This window comes from Onychostoma macrolepis, chromosome 22 (assembly GCF_012432095.1).
Source record: "Onychostoma macrolepis isolate SWU-2019 chromosome 22, ASM1243209v1, whole genome shotgun sequence".
In the NCBI taxonomy this organism is placed as follows: domain Eukaryota; kingdom Metazoa; phylum Chordata; class Actinopteri; order Cypriniformes; family Cyprinidae; genus Onychostoma; species Onychostoma macrolepis.
The window spans coordinates 4,094,934-4,108,194 of record NC_081176.1 but is presented as its reverse complement, the minus strand read 5'-3'; the positions used below and the strand labels follow the sequence as shown (position 1 = coordinate 4,108,194).

At 37.3% G+C, this 13,261-nt stretch overlaps 1 protein-coding gene across 4 annotated transcripts; it reads left to right on the top strand.

The window, feature by feature from the left end:
• The first annotated feature begins 290 nt into the window (after positions 1 to 290).
• On the top strand, positions 291 to 11,299 carry LOC131531441 (uncharacterized). Of its 4 annotated transcripts, none has more exons than XM_058762203.1 (14): positions 291 to 717; positions 1,601 to 1,994; positions 2,350 to 2,476; positions 3,664 to 3,871; positions 4,147 to 4,316; positions 4,409 to 4,507; positions 4,817 to 5,049; positions 5,139 to 5,317; positions 5,406 to 5,488; positions 5,683 to 6,027; positions 6,198 to 6,243; positions 6,403 to 6,494; positions 6,596 to 6,713; positions 7,052 to 11,297. In XM_058762203.1, the coding sequence occupies exons 2-9, from the start codon at positions 1,893 to 1,895 to the stop codon at positions 5,434 to 5,436; spliced, it is 1,149 nt and encodes a 382-aa protein (XP_058618186.1). In that variant the 5' UTR covers positions 291 to 717; positions 1,601 to 1,892; the 3' UTR covers positions 5,437 to 5,488; positions 5,683 to 6,027; positions 6,198 to 6,243; positions 6,403 to 6,494; positions 6,596 to 6,713; positions 7,052 to 11,297. The 4 variants fall into 4 exon arrangements, with proteins under 4 accessions (XP_058618186.1, XP_058618185.1, XP_058618184.1 ...); XM_058762202.1 differs by having other exon boundaries at positions 6,198 to 6,309; positions 6,614 to 6,713; XM_058762201.1 differs by having other exon boundaries at positions 6,198 to 6,309; positions 7,052 to 11,295.
• Positions 11,300 to 13,261: the final 1,962 nt, after the last annotated feature.

The window sequence follows — 13,261 nt, the reverse complement described above, 5'->3', positions numbered from 1 at the left end:
TTCAACTGATTCGAGTTGATGAGTTTCTAAAAGCTCCGTCCCTGATAGCACACGTACATCTAGGAGACGTCTATTTGACATCTGCATTTACATCTACAAGACGTATTTTTTTAGAGTGTTTGCTCATCTGCAATACGTCTATTGGACGTCTCCTTTAAGATGTCAGTTTTACATACATTCTAAATCATAAACATCTTAAAGACATCTAATAGACGTCTATTTGACATCTAAAAGGAGACGTCCAATAGACGTATTGCAGATGAGCAAACACCCTAAAAAATACATCTTGCAGATGTAAATGCAGATGTCAAATAGATGTCTCCTAGATGTACGTGTGCTATCAGGGTAACATCTTGCAGACGTACGTGTGCTATCTGGGGTTGTGTTCTTTGCTCGCTTTGAATGACCGTGGAAATTAAATCATTGCAATTAACAGGCCTAACGTACAATGTGTTTATTAAACTGTGATCACCGTAAATACAGTTTCCGTCGTATTAAAAACATTTCATAAATTTTTTTCAAAAGCGTTATACAAATATAGGAGACTGCGTTAATTAGGGACACACACATTTATTACAGTATAGAAATTATAAAATATATTTTCTGCCTTATTCTCTGATAAAAATGTGGAAAAAGATTACATTTGGCATTTCTGTCAGCATTACCCATGATCCTCCGCCTCCGGATCCAGGCCGCGCCCGCGGGTCTTCTGTCCAGGTAAGTCACGAGCTCATTACTAATGATCACGTTTTGTTTAAATGTTGTAATTGGTGCCTTTCTTTGCGATTAAACTCACATGGTTTAAATGTTAGAGCAACAAATAAACCCGACCAATGGTTTACTCCTTATCAGCGAAAACAATAAATAATAATAATAATAATAAACCACTTGTGAAATTAGGCTTGCTAAACGGGGCTAGCTAACTTCAATATAAGCTAATTCTATTAATATAAAGAAATCCAAGGCACTTCTTCCGGTCCAAAAAAGTTAAAAAGCCTTTATTCACTTCTTGTCCATCATCACTATTAATAGAAACATAACTGAAACACTGCACACTGATGCATTCGGGCCTTCAGCCTTAGTTAGAGTGTGTGTATAATTAACAGGTGTAGATATAATTAGTTAGTGAAGTTGGGAGAAATCAAAAGAACCATTAACCTACAAAAACAAAGAATATGACATAAACAACTAAATGAACAAAAAAATAAATAATAATAATCATACTAGTAATGATTACTAGTAAAAGCTAAATGTAGTTTAAGTTATATCAGCTGAAGAGTAACTTAGCATGGAGCACTGCATTATTGTGTGAGCTCTAGAAGATGACATTTTCTCTCGATCATCATGGTTCACCCACAACTTCACTGTAATGTGTCAGTAATAACAATATAACTTTGCCTAAAGTTACTGCACATAAAGTTTCCTTTAAATCTGGGATGAGGAACCCCAGACGCATGTTACATGCCTTTTAACTGTCATACAGGAAATTGGAAAATCTTGAATTTTTATTGTATTTAAGAAAATGGGAACGTCTCACTATTGGGGTACTCTACTCTATATTCTACACTACATAATTAACATTTTCTTTTCTCCCTTCCAGATCCTGTCAAACGAGTCACCTGTCCAAACATTGATACACCTGATTTACCGAACCCAAAGGCACTTTTAAGAGCCAACCTCTATCTCTATCTATCTATCTATCTATCTATCTATCTATCTATCTATCTATCTATCTATCTATCTATCTATCTATCTATCTATCTATCTGTCTGTCTATCTATCCATCTATCTATCTATCTATCTATCGCAGCCTCTCTGTATACAGTACATCTGTCTGTTTGTGTCTGTCTGTCTGGCTCTGTGTTCATCTGTCTGTATCTGTTTGCGTTGCAATGGCCTCCAAATGTAAACTTGACTCCCAGGATCCTCACTACCAAGAGGGGAGACGCGTGGCACTTGAACTGAAACTAGACCGTGTTCTAGCTGAAGCCAGGGTAAGAGTTTTTATATACCTCAATCAATTTATACTTGAACATGTGGATGGGTGACAAATTAAAGTAAAAATGTGCTGAATGTAGAAGAAGGATGAATGAGTGCAGAAGATTACATGCAGGTACATTGCATGATGCATTAACATAATGCTCTTTGGCTTGTGTAACTGAGGGAATATATTTTGGAAAAAGGAATATATTTTGGAGTTACAGAGACTTGGAGAATCAAGGTTCATTTAAGCCATTCAACACCTTATTAACACACTATGTTGTGTTTTCCTTTCACTAATCACCTGTTTTTGGATCCAGTACTTTTAACAACATCGGTCTTACAAGAAATATTCCCTCTAACACACAGACAGCAGCTGTGGAGAGGAAACGTGCACGCTCTGCAGGAGACCCTCCACAGACCTCTAAAAGGGAGTTTTTAGGACATGGCAAGCCGAGGGGGAGGCAAGGAGGGCGACACCAAGCTGCAGCTACAGGTTACATCTGAATTATTTTACATTTGTAGGAATTTACTATGTAAATGTTGGACCAAATCAAATTAGAACACTGTAATTGATTGTTGAGAGTTTAAAATATTCCAATATCAAAAAAGCCAAAACCTTTCAGTGGCACTATAGTAGAAAACATTACCAAGTACTTAACAGAAATATGTCTGATTTCATAAATTGTTCAGTTTTGGGTAAAAAAAAACATGCAGTGGTAGTCTAACATGTTTTTATTCTTCTATGTACTGTTTCTACACAGCCATATCACCCTGCAGCCCAAGACCGGTTGCCCATGGAAGCTAAGCAGGGTTGAGCCTGGTCAGTACCTGGATGGGAGACCTCCTGGGAAAACTAGGTTGCTGATGGAAGAGGTGTTAGTGAGGCCAGCAGGGGGTGCTCACCCTGTGGTCTGTGTGGGTCCTAACACCCCAGTATAGTGACGGGGAAACTATACTGTAAAAAGCACCATCTTTCGGATGAGATGTTAAACCGAGGTCCTGCCTCTCTGTGGTCATTAAAAATCCCATGACACTCATCGTAAAGAGTAGGGGTGTAACCCCGGTGTCCTGGCCAAATTCCCTCCACTGGCCCTTGTCAATCATGGCCTCCTAATAATCCCCATCCACTTGTTTGGCTCTATGCCTCTCTCTCCTCTCCACCTGTAGCTGGTGTGTGGTGAGCGCACTGGCGCCGTTGTCCTGTGGCTGCCGTCGCATCATCCAAGTGGATGCTGCACACTGGTGCTGGTTGAGGAGAGACCCCCCCACATGATTGTAAAGCGCTTTGGGTGTATTGCAATACACAATAAAAGCGCTATATAAATGCCTCATTCATTCATTCATTCATACAGTCACACACACCCCGCTCGAATGCTCCTTGTCATCTAGTGTGGAGGTTCCACTTACTGTACCCTCAGCAGAACTCAATCCTCAAGAGCAATTTGGTAAATCAAAGTGATGAATTTAAGTTTAAATCTAAAATCCACGTGTGATTAAAGAAAAACCCCTTAGACAAAACTGACAGTGCCGTAAATGGATTAAGAACACAATTTAGTTAAGATTAAGGCTAGTTTGATACTGAATCATGAAGTGGTGTTTATTCTAAATATTGATCAATTGACTTTTAATTGTCCTCATTTAAATTGTCCCTCACAGCTGTATTTAATATTTTCTTTACAGAAAAAAATATGGAGAGGCTCTCCGATATTTTGACATCTTATCCTTCTGCTGAGCCTCAGAAAAGCTCTGCATCATCATGGTCTTTTCGGCAGCAGAAAGCCTCAGAGCGCTGGAAAGAAGCAAGACCATACCACCTAAAATGCCTTATTGCAACAGAGGCTGTTGGTCAGCCATTGTGTTGGCTTTGCCATGAGCCTGCTGTTATTAGGTTGGTTTTAATGTTTAGTGCCCTGCTTTATAGGCTAAGGTGCATGTGTTTTGGGGGACACCCAGATGAAAACCACATTTATGAGAAAAGTAAATCTAGGACCTTCTTGCTGTAAGGTGACAGCGCTAGTAAACACTGAGCCACTATTCAGTCCACAATAAAATCAAACCTAGTGTCTAACTAAATTTGTAATAGCTTAAATTGAGTGTGTTATACTTTATATGAGTTATTCGCCTGAAATAATATATTATAATATTGTTTTATTTTCTCCCTAGGTGCAGAGAGTGTCTTCCTGAGGAGTGGTTCTGTGGAGACTGTGATGTATTGCATCACAAAAAACAGCCACTCCACAACAGAGAATGTGTGATTCATGGGTTCTTTGAAGCCATACCTCCAACCTCATGCGTCATTAAAGGGCGAGATGGATATTGCATCCATGAGCAAGGTATGTTCTCATGAAAGCCCTCATTTTGCTGTTCATGTGTCTGCAGCCAATTACAGATAATCTAAATTAGTGGTTTTCTTTCGTTTTGCCAGCTTGCATTTTGCCAACAGTGAAGGCGCCAGACTGCTCCTGTGAAGGCACAAAGTTCACCATATTACCGGGCAAACCAGTGATTTTAATTACCATCAATGGTAAACAATTCACTATTTAGATTGCTATTGTAGATGTGATGTTTTTCATACTAGTGTGCTGTGGCATTGTGCTTACAATTGAAGTCATGTCAAAATCTATGGTATAGCACATGGTGTTGTCATTAGCCGACACGGCTGTTTGTAATTTGATGATTTAGACAAATGTACACAATGTGTGACACTACTCAAGAAGTCTGGTTTGAGTGCCGGGTTTATAGGAACTTGTGCAGTGTCTCTCAACCATTCACAATGTGCAGAATTACCTAAATGTTTTAAAATTAATTTTTAAATGTACTTTTTTGTTCAAAGGGCGTTTTGACTTGCATCAGCCACTACGTGTATGTCAAACGTGCCAGCATCAGTGGACCCCTGACTTGAAGGACCTCCTTAGGAGTGGATATTGGCCAGCCTCTGTTACCAGCTCCACACTTTATACACTGGACCTCCTGAACTCCTTTCAGGAACTCAAGGTCATCTCTCCAGGATTCTCCAGACAAGCCTTCGCAAAGCTGCTGGAGCATCGCACTAAGATTGGAGGAAGAGTAAGTGTAATTGTTATTACCATATTATAAAATTTCTTTCCATTATCAGACATTGTTACATATACTATTTCATTCTATATATCTTCCAGTCTGGACAAATCAACGGCGATACACTACAGCGCAGCTTCTTAGAGTTTTCATATGCTTCATTTGAGGAAGACCATCTCTGCTGTGGTGCTCCTTTCACCTGCCCAGCCTGCACGCCAGAAATGTTGGCTGTTTCTGCCGATGGAAACAGAAAGCTATATCGCTTTCGCCGAGACACAAGGTGGTCTTTTGTTTCAGTCTTTTTATTGATTTATTTATTTTCTTTATATATTTAATGGATGTATTTCCTATTTTTCTTTCTTCCTCAGCTCTGATGATCCTGCCTTTTTTTGTGGCTGAAGATGTTGCGGTGTCTAGATTTGTGGAAACCATACAGAAAGCAGTGAGAAATGCAAGTTTCAATCATAACTTGACCGAAAAGTTGTCACAAAAAGAACCATATATATCCATATATGTCTGACCTTGATTTCCTCCTTGACTTCTACCAACCAGCTACTCCAAAATCAAACTGAGAGAATAAATGGCATATATTGTATGACAGCATTGTTTTTATTTGATTTGTTGTGTTTGTTATGTGTGTCATAGACACAGGGAAAAGGCACATGTGGGGACTCCCAGTGGACAGCAGCGAGGGAGACATCAAGGAGGGCTTCCAAATTGGATGAAGAGGGGATGGAGGTTGCAGTGTGTCGCCACGGATTCCTTCTGAAAGCTCTTAATATGTACAGGGGGGAGATATTTGCCTACCCTCTGTATCTTCAGAAGGAGCGCATGCCAGCCAAGGCACAATTCTTTGCAATGGATGTGGCTTGCAAATATTGGCCATACTTGGAGAAAGCTGCTAGTGTCCTTCCTGCTCTTTAAGATCTGACCACAATGAAACCTTTCCTCAGTGTGATGCATGCTCGAGCCCATGCTACTAAGTGTAAAGTATGTATAATATTTTTGCATCACATGTACATTTGTAATGTTTGCAAGCAAAACTGCAAACTGTACTATATAGCCTTTTTGCTTAATCGTTTCTTGTACAGATCGTAAAGCCTTTGAGACAAATTGTGCCCCTTTAATTAAATTGAATTTCTTTCACCATTTACTAATAGATTAAATGGAGTGGTAGAAACCAGGAAGGAGCAGAGACAACCGCCGGTGAGGAGGTCGAGCAAGTGAACAGCTACCTCTCGCGTTGTCCAACCAAATATATGTCCAAAGCAGGTAATCAGATTGTTTGCTATATATATATATATATATTTGTTTGTTTGTTTTTTTTTGATTAAGCATCATCACCTTATTATTTGCTTTAAACAGCACGGGTAGACATGCTTACATTGCATGCAATGGGGTGGAACCACAAAAAACGTCTCTCTCTACATCAGTCACTTTCAACAAGATATGTGAAGGTAAGTCTCCAATTAATTGTTTTGTGTATCCTTTTGTTGTGTGCACTTGGCCTGTTTTTAATCATACTAAGTCCTGATTATTGTATAACACTGTTTATCAGACTCTCCAGAGACTCAAGGATGAAACAGCAAGGCTAGCTGAACTAAAAACAGAGTTACTTTGCACAGATGAAGTGGTGGCACAGTGGCTTTCTGATGTGAAGGAATGGGCAGCTGGCGGTAAGCATGACCAGATAAAAGAAACAGCAAATATCCTTTTCCAGTTTGGATATTTGCTGTTTCTTTTATATTAAGTTTGATATTTAAGAGCCGCTATAGGTAATAGGCTGATCATCTATGGGTTACAGCAAACTACATGTCACCATCATTTATTATGTTGGGTATTTCAGTTTCCCTGCAGGAAGTGCACATACCAAGCTCAGTAAAGTGTTAAAATAAATATCAATGAAATGTTAATGAAGGATTAAAAGGGGATTTATATACAAATACAAATTCAAACACTGAAACGGTTCTGTGTTGTTTTAACAGTGAATTTGCTTTCACTATTACTTCTACAGAGACACCAAATACATCTCATGGCAGTCAAGGCACCGCACACAGAGGACTTCAGCAGTCGATTGAGGGGCTTTACCTTAGTGTGAGGCAGCGGAAGCAAACCCTTTACCGTCAGAATGGGATAACTATATAATATAATAGGTTGATATATTCAAGCTACTGTATGCATCCTACTCCACCACAAAATACATGTTAAATGTACAAGGTTGTAGACTGCAAGCAGCTCCCCTCACCTCTCCCTTTGCAAGCTGTAGTAGAACTACTGTGACAGACGAGAGAAAGTGAGTGGTCCTATCTCAAGCCAGTGTTTGTTTGTCCATTGTGGTCTACCGTAGGAACCTCTGTGGAAGGACCATATTTAGATACAAACTTCCCATTCCAAAGTAATTAAAGCACAGCAATCCTTGTTTTCAGGAATGTGTGTATCCCCTAAATGTTACACACTGGACCTTTGGGAGAGAGATCACAGTATGCTTTGTGTCCAAATTTTGATTTATTGCCCCCCTCATAAAGATAAGACCCCCCACCCTCCCACCCAAACTGGACACCTGTTTGTCCACCCCCACCCATCTAAATGAGCATCTGTTTTTACTGTCCAGTGATCCTAAGGAATGTGTGTTTTGGGAACCGTGTTTTTTTTTTTTTTTTGTGTGTGTGGGCCATTGAAGACTATTATGTGTTTAAACTTTAAATTGTGAAACTGTGTTAAACGGGACAAAGGGAAGTTTTTATTGGAGTTTTTCACGCACACATATCAACAAAAAACATCAAACATATGTGTAAAATGAGCAACGACTTGCTAGTGTTGTTGTAACGACCTCTAACTAGTTTAAAAACGTTTTAAGTTAAATAAAAAGTAGAAGTGTACGTGTTTGTTTATTTAAAACAAACAAAGCATCTGACACCTTAGTTAAAACAATAGCATAACATTACAAGCTAAATAATATAGAGTTGACTCATCTTACCATCTTCTAAAACAAAAAAGCATCAGAAGCGAACGTTAAGTAAGATACTTTACAGCGTTCTAACTAGGGCTGCACGATATATCGTTTCAGCATCGATATCGCGATATGCACATCCGCGATAGTCACATCGCAGGATGTGCGATTTTTAGTATACTGACCGTTATATTTATACTGATCGTTTTCGCGACAGCTATCGCATCACGCCACCCCGCGACGCACTGTCTTCACTGGACGCGAAAAACGACCGTTGCAAATCCTTTGAACTTTGTGTCAGTAAGTCATAAAAAGAATGAGGGATTTACTCGCAAGGATTTGCCGTGTCGCGCCCAAGCGGCAACCTCCCACTCTCTCTAGTGAAGCCAACACGGAAGTGACTAAAACTGCAGTTCATCGACTGGCCGCTGGAGGCTGGCTCCAAAAGGGAGTCAATCACATAGACTCCCCATGTTAAAATGCCCAACTTTACAGCAGAAAAAAACATGTTTACAGCCTGGTACAAAAAATTATTTTGGTACAAAATAAAATATACAAAAATTAAACAAAAGAAAAAGAGCAGCCTCCGTCAGATAACCGCACACCACCGTGTCAAACTAAGAATGACTTTACGCCGCTGAGTCCAGACCACGCCTTCCGCCACCCCCTAACAGCGTGAGGAGAGACCGATGCAAAGATTTAAAAGAATTAAAGTAATGTTTTAACATTAGAACAAATGTTATTTTTAATAAATCTTTAGCATTTCTTAATTAATGAAACAATTCAGCACTCATCCTAAAGATTTTCATTTTAAAATTAGGTTAGTCTAGTTTTTACCTTTTAAACAAACAGTAAGCCTACCTACCAGGGAAATGTTGCTTATTTTATTTTATTTACATTAGTTTAGTTATTCGCACTTAATTTAGTAATTCCTTTATTTACTCTTCTATTTTTGTCAAGTTTAAGACTTCTGACGTGTTATATAACCCAGACTTTTTTCACTTTTAAAAATTAGGTTTTTATTTTCTTCTTATAAAAATCGCCTCTAAGCCACAGGAAAAGGTTGTTTGTCTTGTCTTGTTTTATTTTATTTTAGTAGTATAATACCTTTATTTACTCTTTGATTTTGTCAATCTTTAAACTTTCTAGCCTGCTATAACGGTTAAAACGCATACACGCGTATGTGAGCGGAAACCGGAATGAAAGCAAATGTTTCGGACGTCTTTGGATTTTTTAGCCATAATTAGACGCCTAAACTTTTTACATTATCGCACGAAATGTAAATACTTCGTCTCACGCGAAATGAGAACGACACTGTGTGTCTGGACGTATGATTAACGACGCGACCGTATCAGATCAAGAGGTTCGTTGTAAAACATCTAAAGGTGTTTCTGGAGACGCAACTCATTTGCAATCTAACGAGTTTTTGAGGGGGTCTGCCATCGTAAACTTTGGCGTTGATGTTCATTTATCAAAGGATGCGTCCCCTTTTGAAGTTTTTATATGACACATAGCTGGTTAAGTTAAAAGTTAGGTATAGTTTAAGAAGAAAATACTCAAACATAAATACAAACATGCACAAACAATCCCCTACATTTAAACATTTAAACTTTTATGATGTCTCATACAAACCTTTTACAAACTTGTGAACTTTTAGAATCACACATGGGTATCTCTACAAGATGATGAAAAGCAGCATGATTAAACAACAATATAACTATTGTTTTAACAAATAAGTTAAGATTTGTAAACCTCTCAAACCTAAAACATGAACCTCTAAAGCAAGGATTAGAAGCAGTCAAACGATCCTGTGATGAATACAGAGAATTTCTTCATGAATTAGACTGAAAATTAACACACTGGGTATCTCTACAAGATGATGAAAAGCAGTATGATTAAACAATGATATATCTTTTGTTTTAACAAATAAGTTTTAGATCTTTCAAACCTAAATCATGATGCTCTAAAGCAAGGATTTGAAACAGTCAAATGAACCTCTGATGAATGCAAGTCAGTTACAGAGATTTTCTTTATGAATTAGAGCTAAATAAGATTAAAAATTAGTTGTCATAAGGTAGTTTGCAACAAAAGTAATTCCTAAACAAGGTGGTGCAAATGTCTCACAGAATCTTTACAGCAGATTAGACTTTCTCACTTTAAAAATGGTATTATTAACCGTGGGGTTTAAATGCAGCATTTTTTTCACAGTATAATGCTTTATTTTATTAAAATAAAAACAACTGGTCTATATAGGTTTATTTTACTAAGAATTGATCAAATAATTGACAGAGGAAATAATGCAAATAAACGATAAGTCCAATTTATCAACCCCCGCCTGATGTGTCTGACGGTTGTGACAAATATCTTACTGATACAATTGTGTTAAGATGTTAAGTATGTGTAAAACATGAGCAAAGTTCATTACTACTGCTAAAAATAGTTTAATAAACCACAAACACTCACATGAAAAACAAACACACACACACACACACACACACACACACTAAAACAACCCCTGCAGTTAAACATTTCAACTTTTACGATGTCGTATAAATACACTTTTACAAATAAAAACTTTTAGCATCACACAGGGTATCTCTACAAGATGATGGAAAACAGTATGATTAAACAATGATGTAACTTTTGTTTTAACAAATAATTTAAGGTTTTGTAGATTTTAGATCTTTCACACCTAAAACCGTGATGAGGATCAGAAGTTGTCAAATGATCCTCTGATGAATGCAATGCGCTTACAGAGGTTTTTTCTTTATGAATTAGATCTAAAATAGACTAAAATTAGCTGTTGTAAGGTCGTTTACAACAAAAGAGTGTCTTAAACAAGGTGCGACAAATGTTTAATCTTTACAACAGATTAGACTTTCTTTCTCACTTTAAAAACGGTATTATTAACCATGCTGTTTAAATGCAACATTTATTTTTTCACACTATAATGTTTTATTTTATTAAAATAAAAACAATTGGCTCTTTATAGTTTTATTTCACTAAGATTTGATCAAATAATAGATATAAGCAACAATCAAATATTTGATAACTCCATCTTATCACCCAAACTGATGTGTCTTACGGTTTGTGATGACATCAGAATCAGAATCAGAACAAGCTTTATCGGTCAGGTATGTTTGCACATACGAGGAATTTGTTATAGCGACAGAAGCTCCACAGTGCAACAGAAAGACAGCAACAGGACAGGACACAGATAATAAAAGAATAATATACAAATAGACAATGTACAAAATAGCAAAAACACAATACATAATATAGACAAATATGTATGTACAGTTATGATATGTGCAAAATTGAAATGAAACAATAAGCATGTGTTAAGATGCACGGTACGTATGTGTAAAATGTGTAAAGTTCAATATTACTGTTAAAAATAGTTTAAAAGGTCATTTTTAGCTTTCATATAGAATTCACAACCACACTCAGTTGCTTTTTGTGTAACAGAGACCCGCCCCCCGGGGCAGATGAAAATAGAATGTATGAAAGACTTTTCTTATTATAATAAGATATTATAATGACAGACTAAAAACTTTAGATTGATTAAAACAACTGAGGTTACGCATTTCTCTTGAATATGTATACAGTAACCAGCGAGTACATGAAACATTATTGTATAAATACACATCCTTGTAAATTCAGCATGATTCTATCATATTAATCAATAAAAAAGAATAAAAAAGTAAATAAATAAAAAAATTAAGTTGTTTTTCTAAGTTAGAATGTTTATAGTGTGTAGTAAAATCTTAACTTTAACCTAAAGCATTTTTCTTTCAAACTCTCTCACGCACGCACACGGCTTTCCCACAAACTCCCAACAACATACTTAAGTTTTGTTTTATCATCTAGAAACCCTATAATGGAGTTATGTGTTGCATGATTACAACTATAGATGCCGAAAGAGGTCATTAACCTGTTTAACCTGTTTAAAATGCGAACAATATCACTTAAGACTAGTTTGACAAACAAGGTACGATCATAAAACATGCCTGGATCCAATTTGAAGCATTCTAACAACAAGTACAACCATTGCAGAAAATGTAGCCAATCAATCAAACTTTATTACAGACTCAAGGTCCAGATTTAAAAAAGACAGTAGACCACCTATACAACCCATAGCATCTATCACAGACATAAAGAGTTACAAAATACAGCAATACAGGTGTCTCCACAACTTTGACTGATAAAACTACACATACGATTTGTAACAGTGTTTTAAAAGTGATTACTCTCGCACTCACAAACATTTCACTTGCACTATGACATCTAGGCCTCCGTAGTAAGATTCTCCTCGCATCATTATAAGCTACTTGTGGCTTCTGTAAACTAGATGCTCTGTAGTTACGCCGCAAATGAGTATAAAGTGTTGTACAGTATGCTTTGAAAAGCGACACCTTTACCTCATCTGAACAGAAACTAAACTTACGTAAAGTATATTCGCCTGCATATACATCATACGGCGTAGCCTTTCAATATCCTCATCATCTGTCACGCGTTCAGTGATAAAATGCCCAAGGTATTTTACATTCGCACACACAGTGAGACTCTTGTTAGACAACTTAAAAACTGGAAAATTTATATTATAACACCGCAGTAAGATAAAACTCTGGACGAACAACTTATCAGATGTTCTACGACATTACAAGTCCCTGCTTACCTAGTTTATGATGAAACTAGAAAATATAGACGTGAGCTAACGGGTGTTAAAAATACCGGTCACGTTCAATTAGATGAAGACATGCAGAGGTGGCGAACACAACGAACTTGGGGGAGGGTCGCGAAGCAAACAGTCTAACACAACACACGTTCTCCAGAATGGTGCTCATGATGGGTTCATAATTTCACGATGAAGACCGACGGGGTATTCAGACACCTGCAGCAGGACTGACTGACTTTTTCTTAAGATTTGATTTCAAGAACACACAACCGAATCCTAAAGCTATTTCACGAAATAACACAACAACGGGTGCACCATTTCAACATATACACATCAAGTCTGTTTTACCATAAGTATATCGTATTCTTTTTATATACATATATTTGTTTAGGCTAAATACGTTTTAACAATTATTTTTGTTTTTACAAAGATGTTAAATTGATCACGTGTAACTAATACCCCATTCAAATGTCGCGGTCTTTCAGGCCAACGAACTACAATACCCAGCATACACCTCAGACTACAAACATGGCCGTCGGGGATACATATACCAAAATGGTCATACGCGACAGATCTCTAAATCATTGGACTTCTAA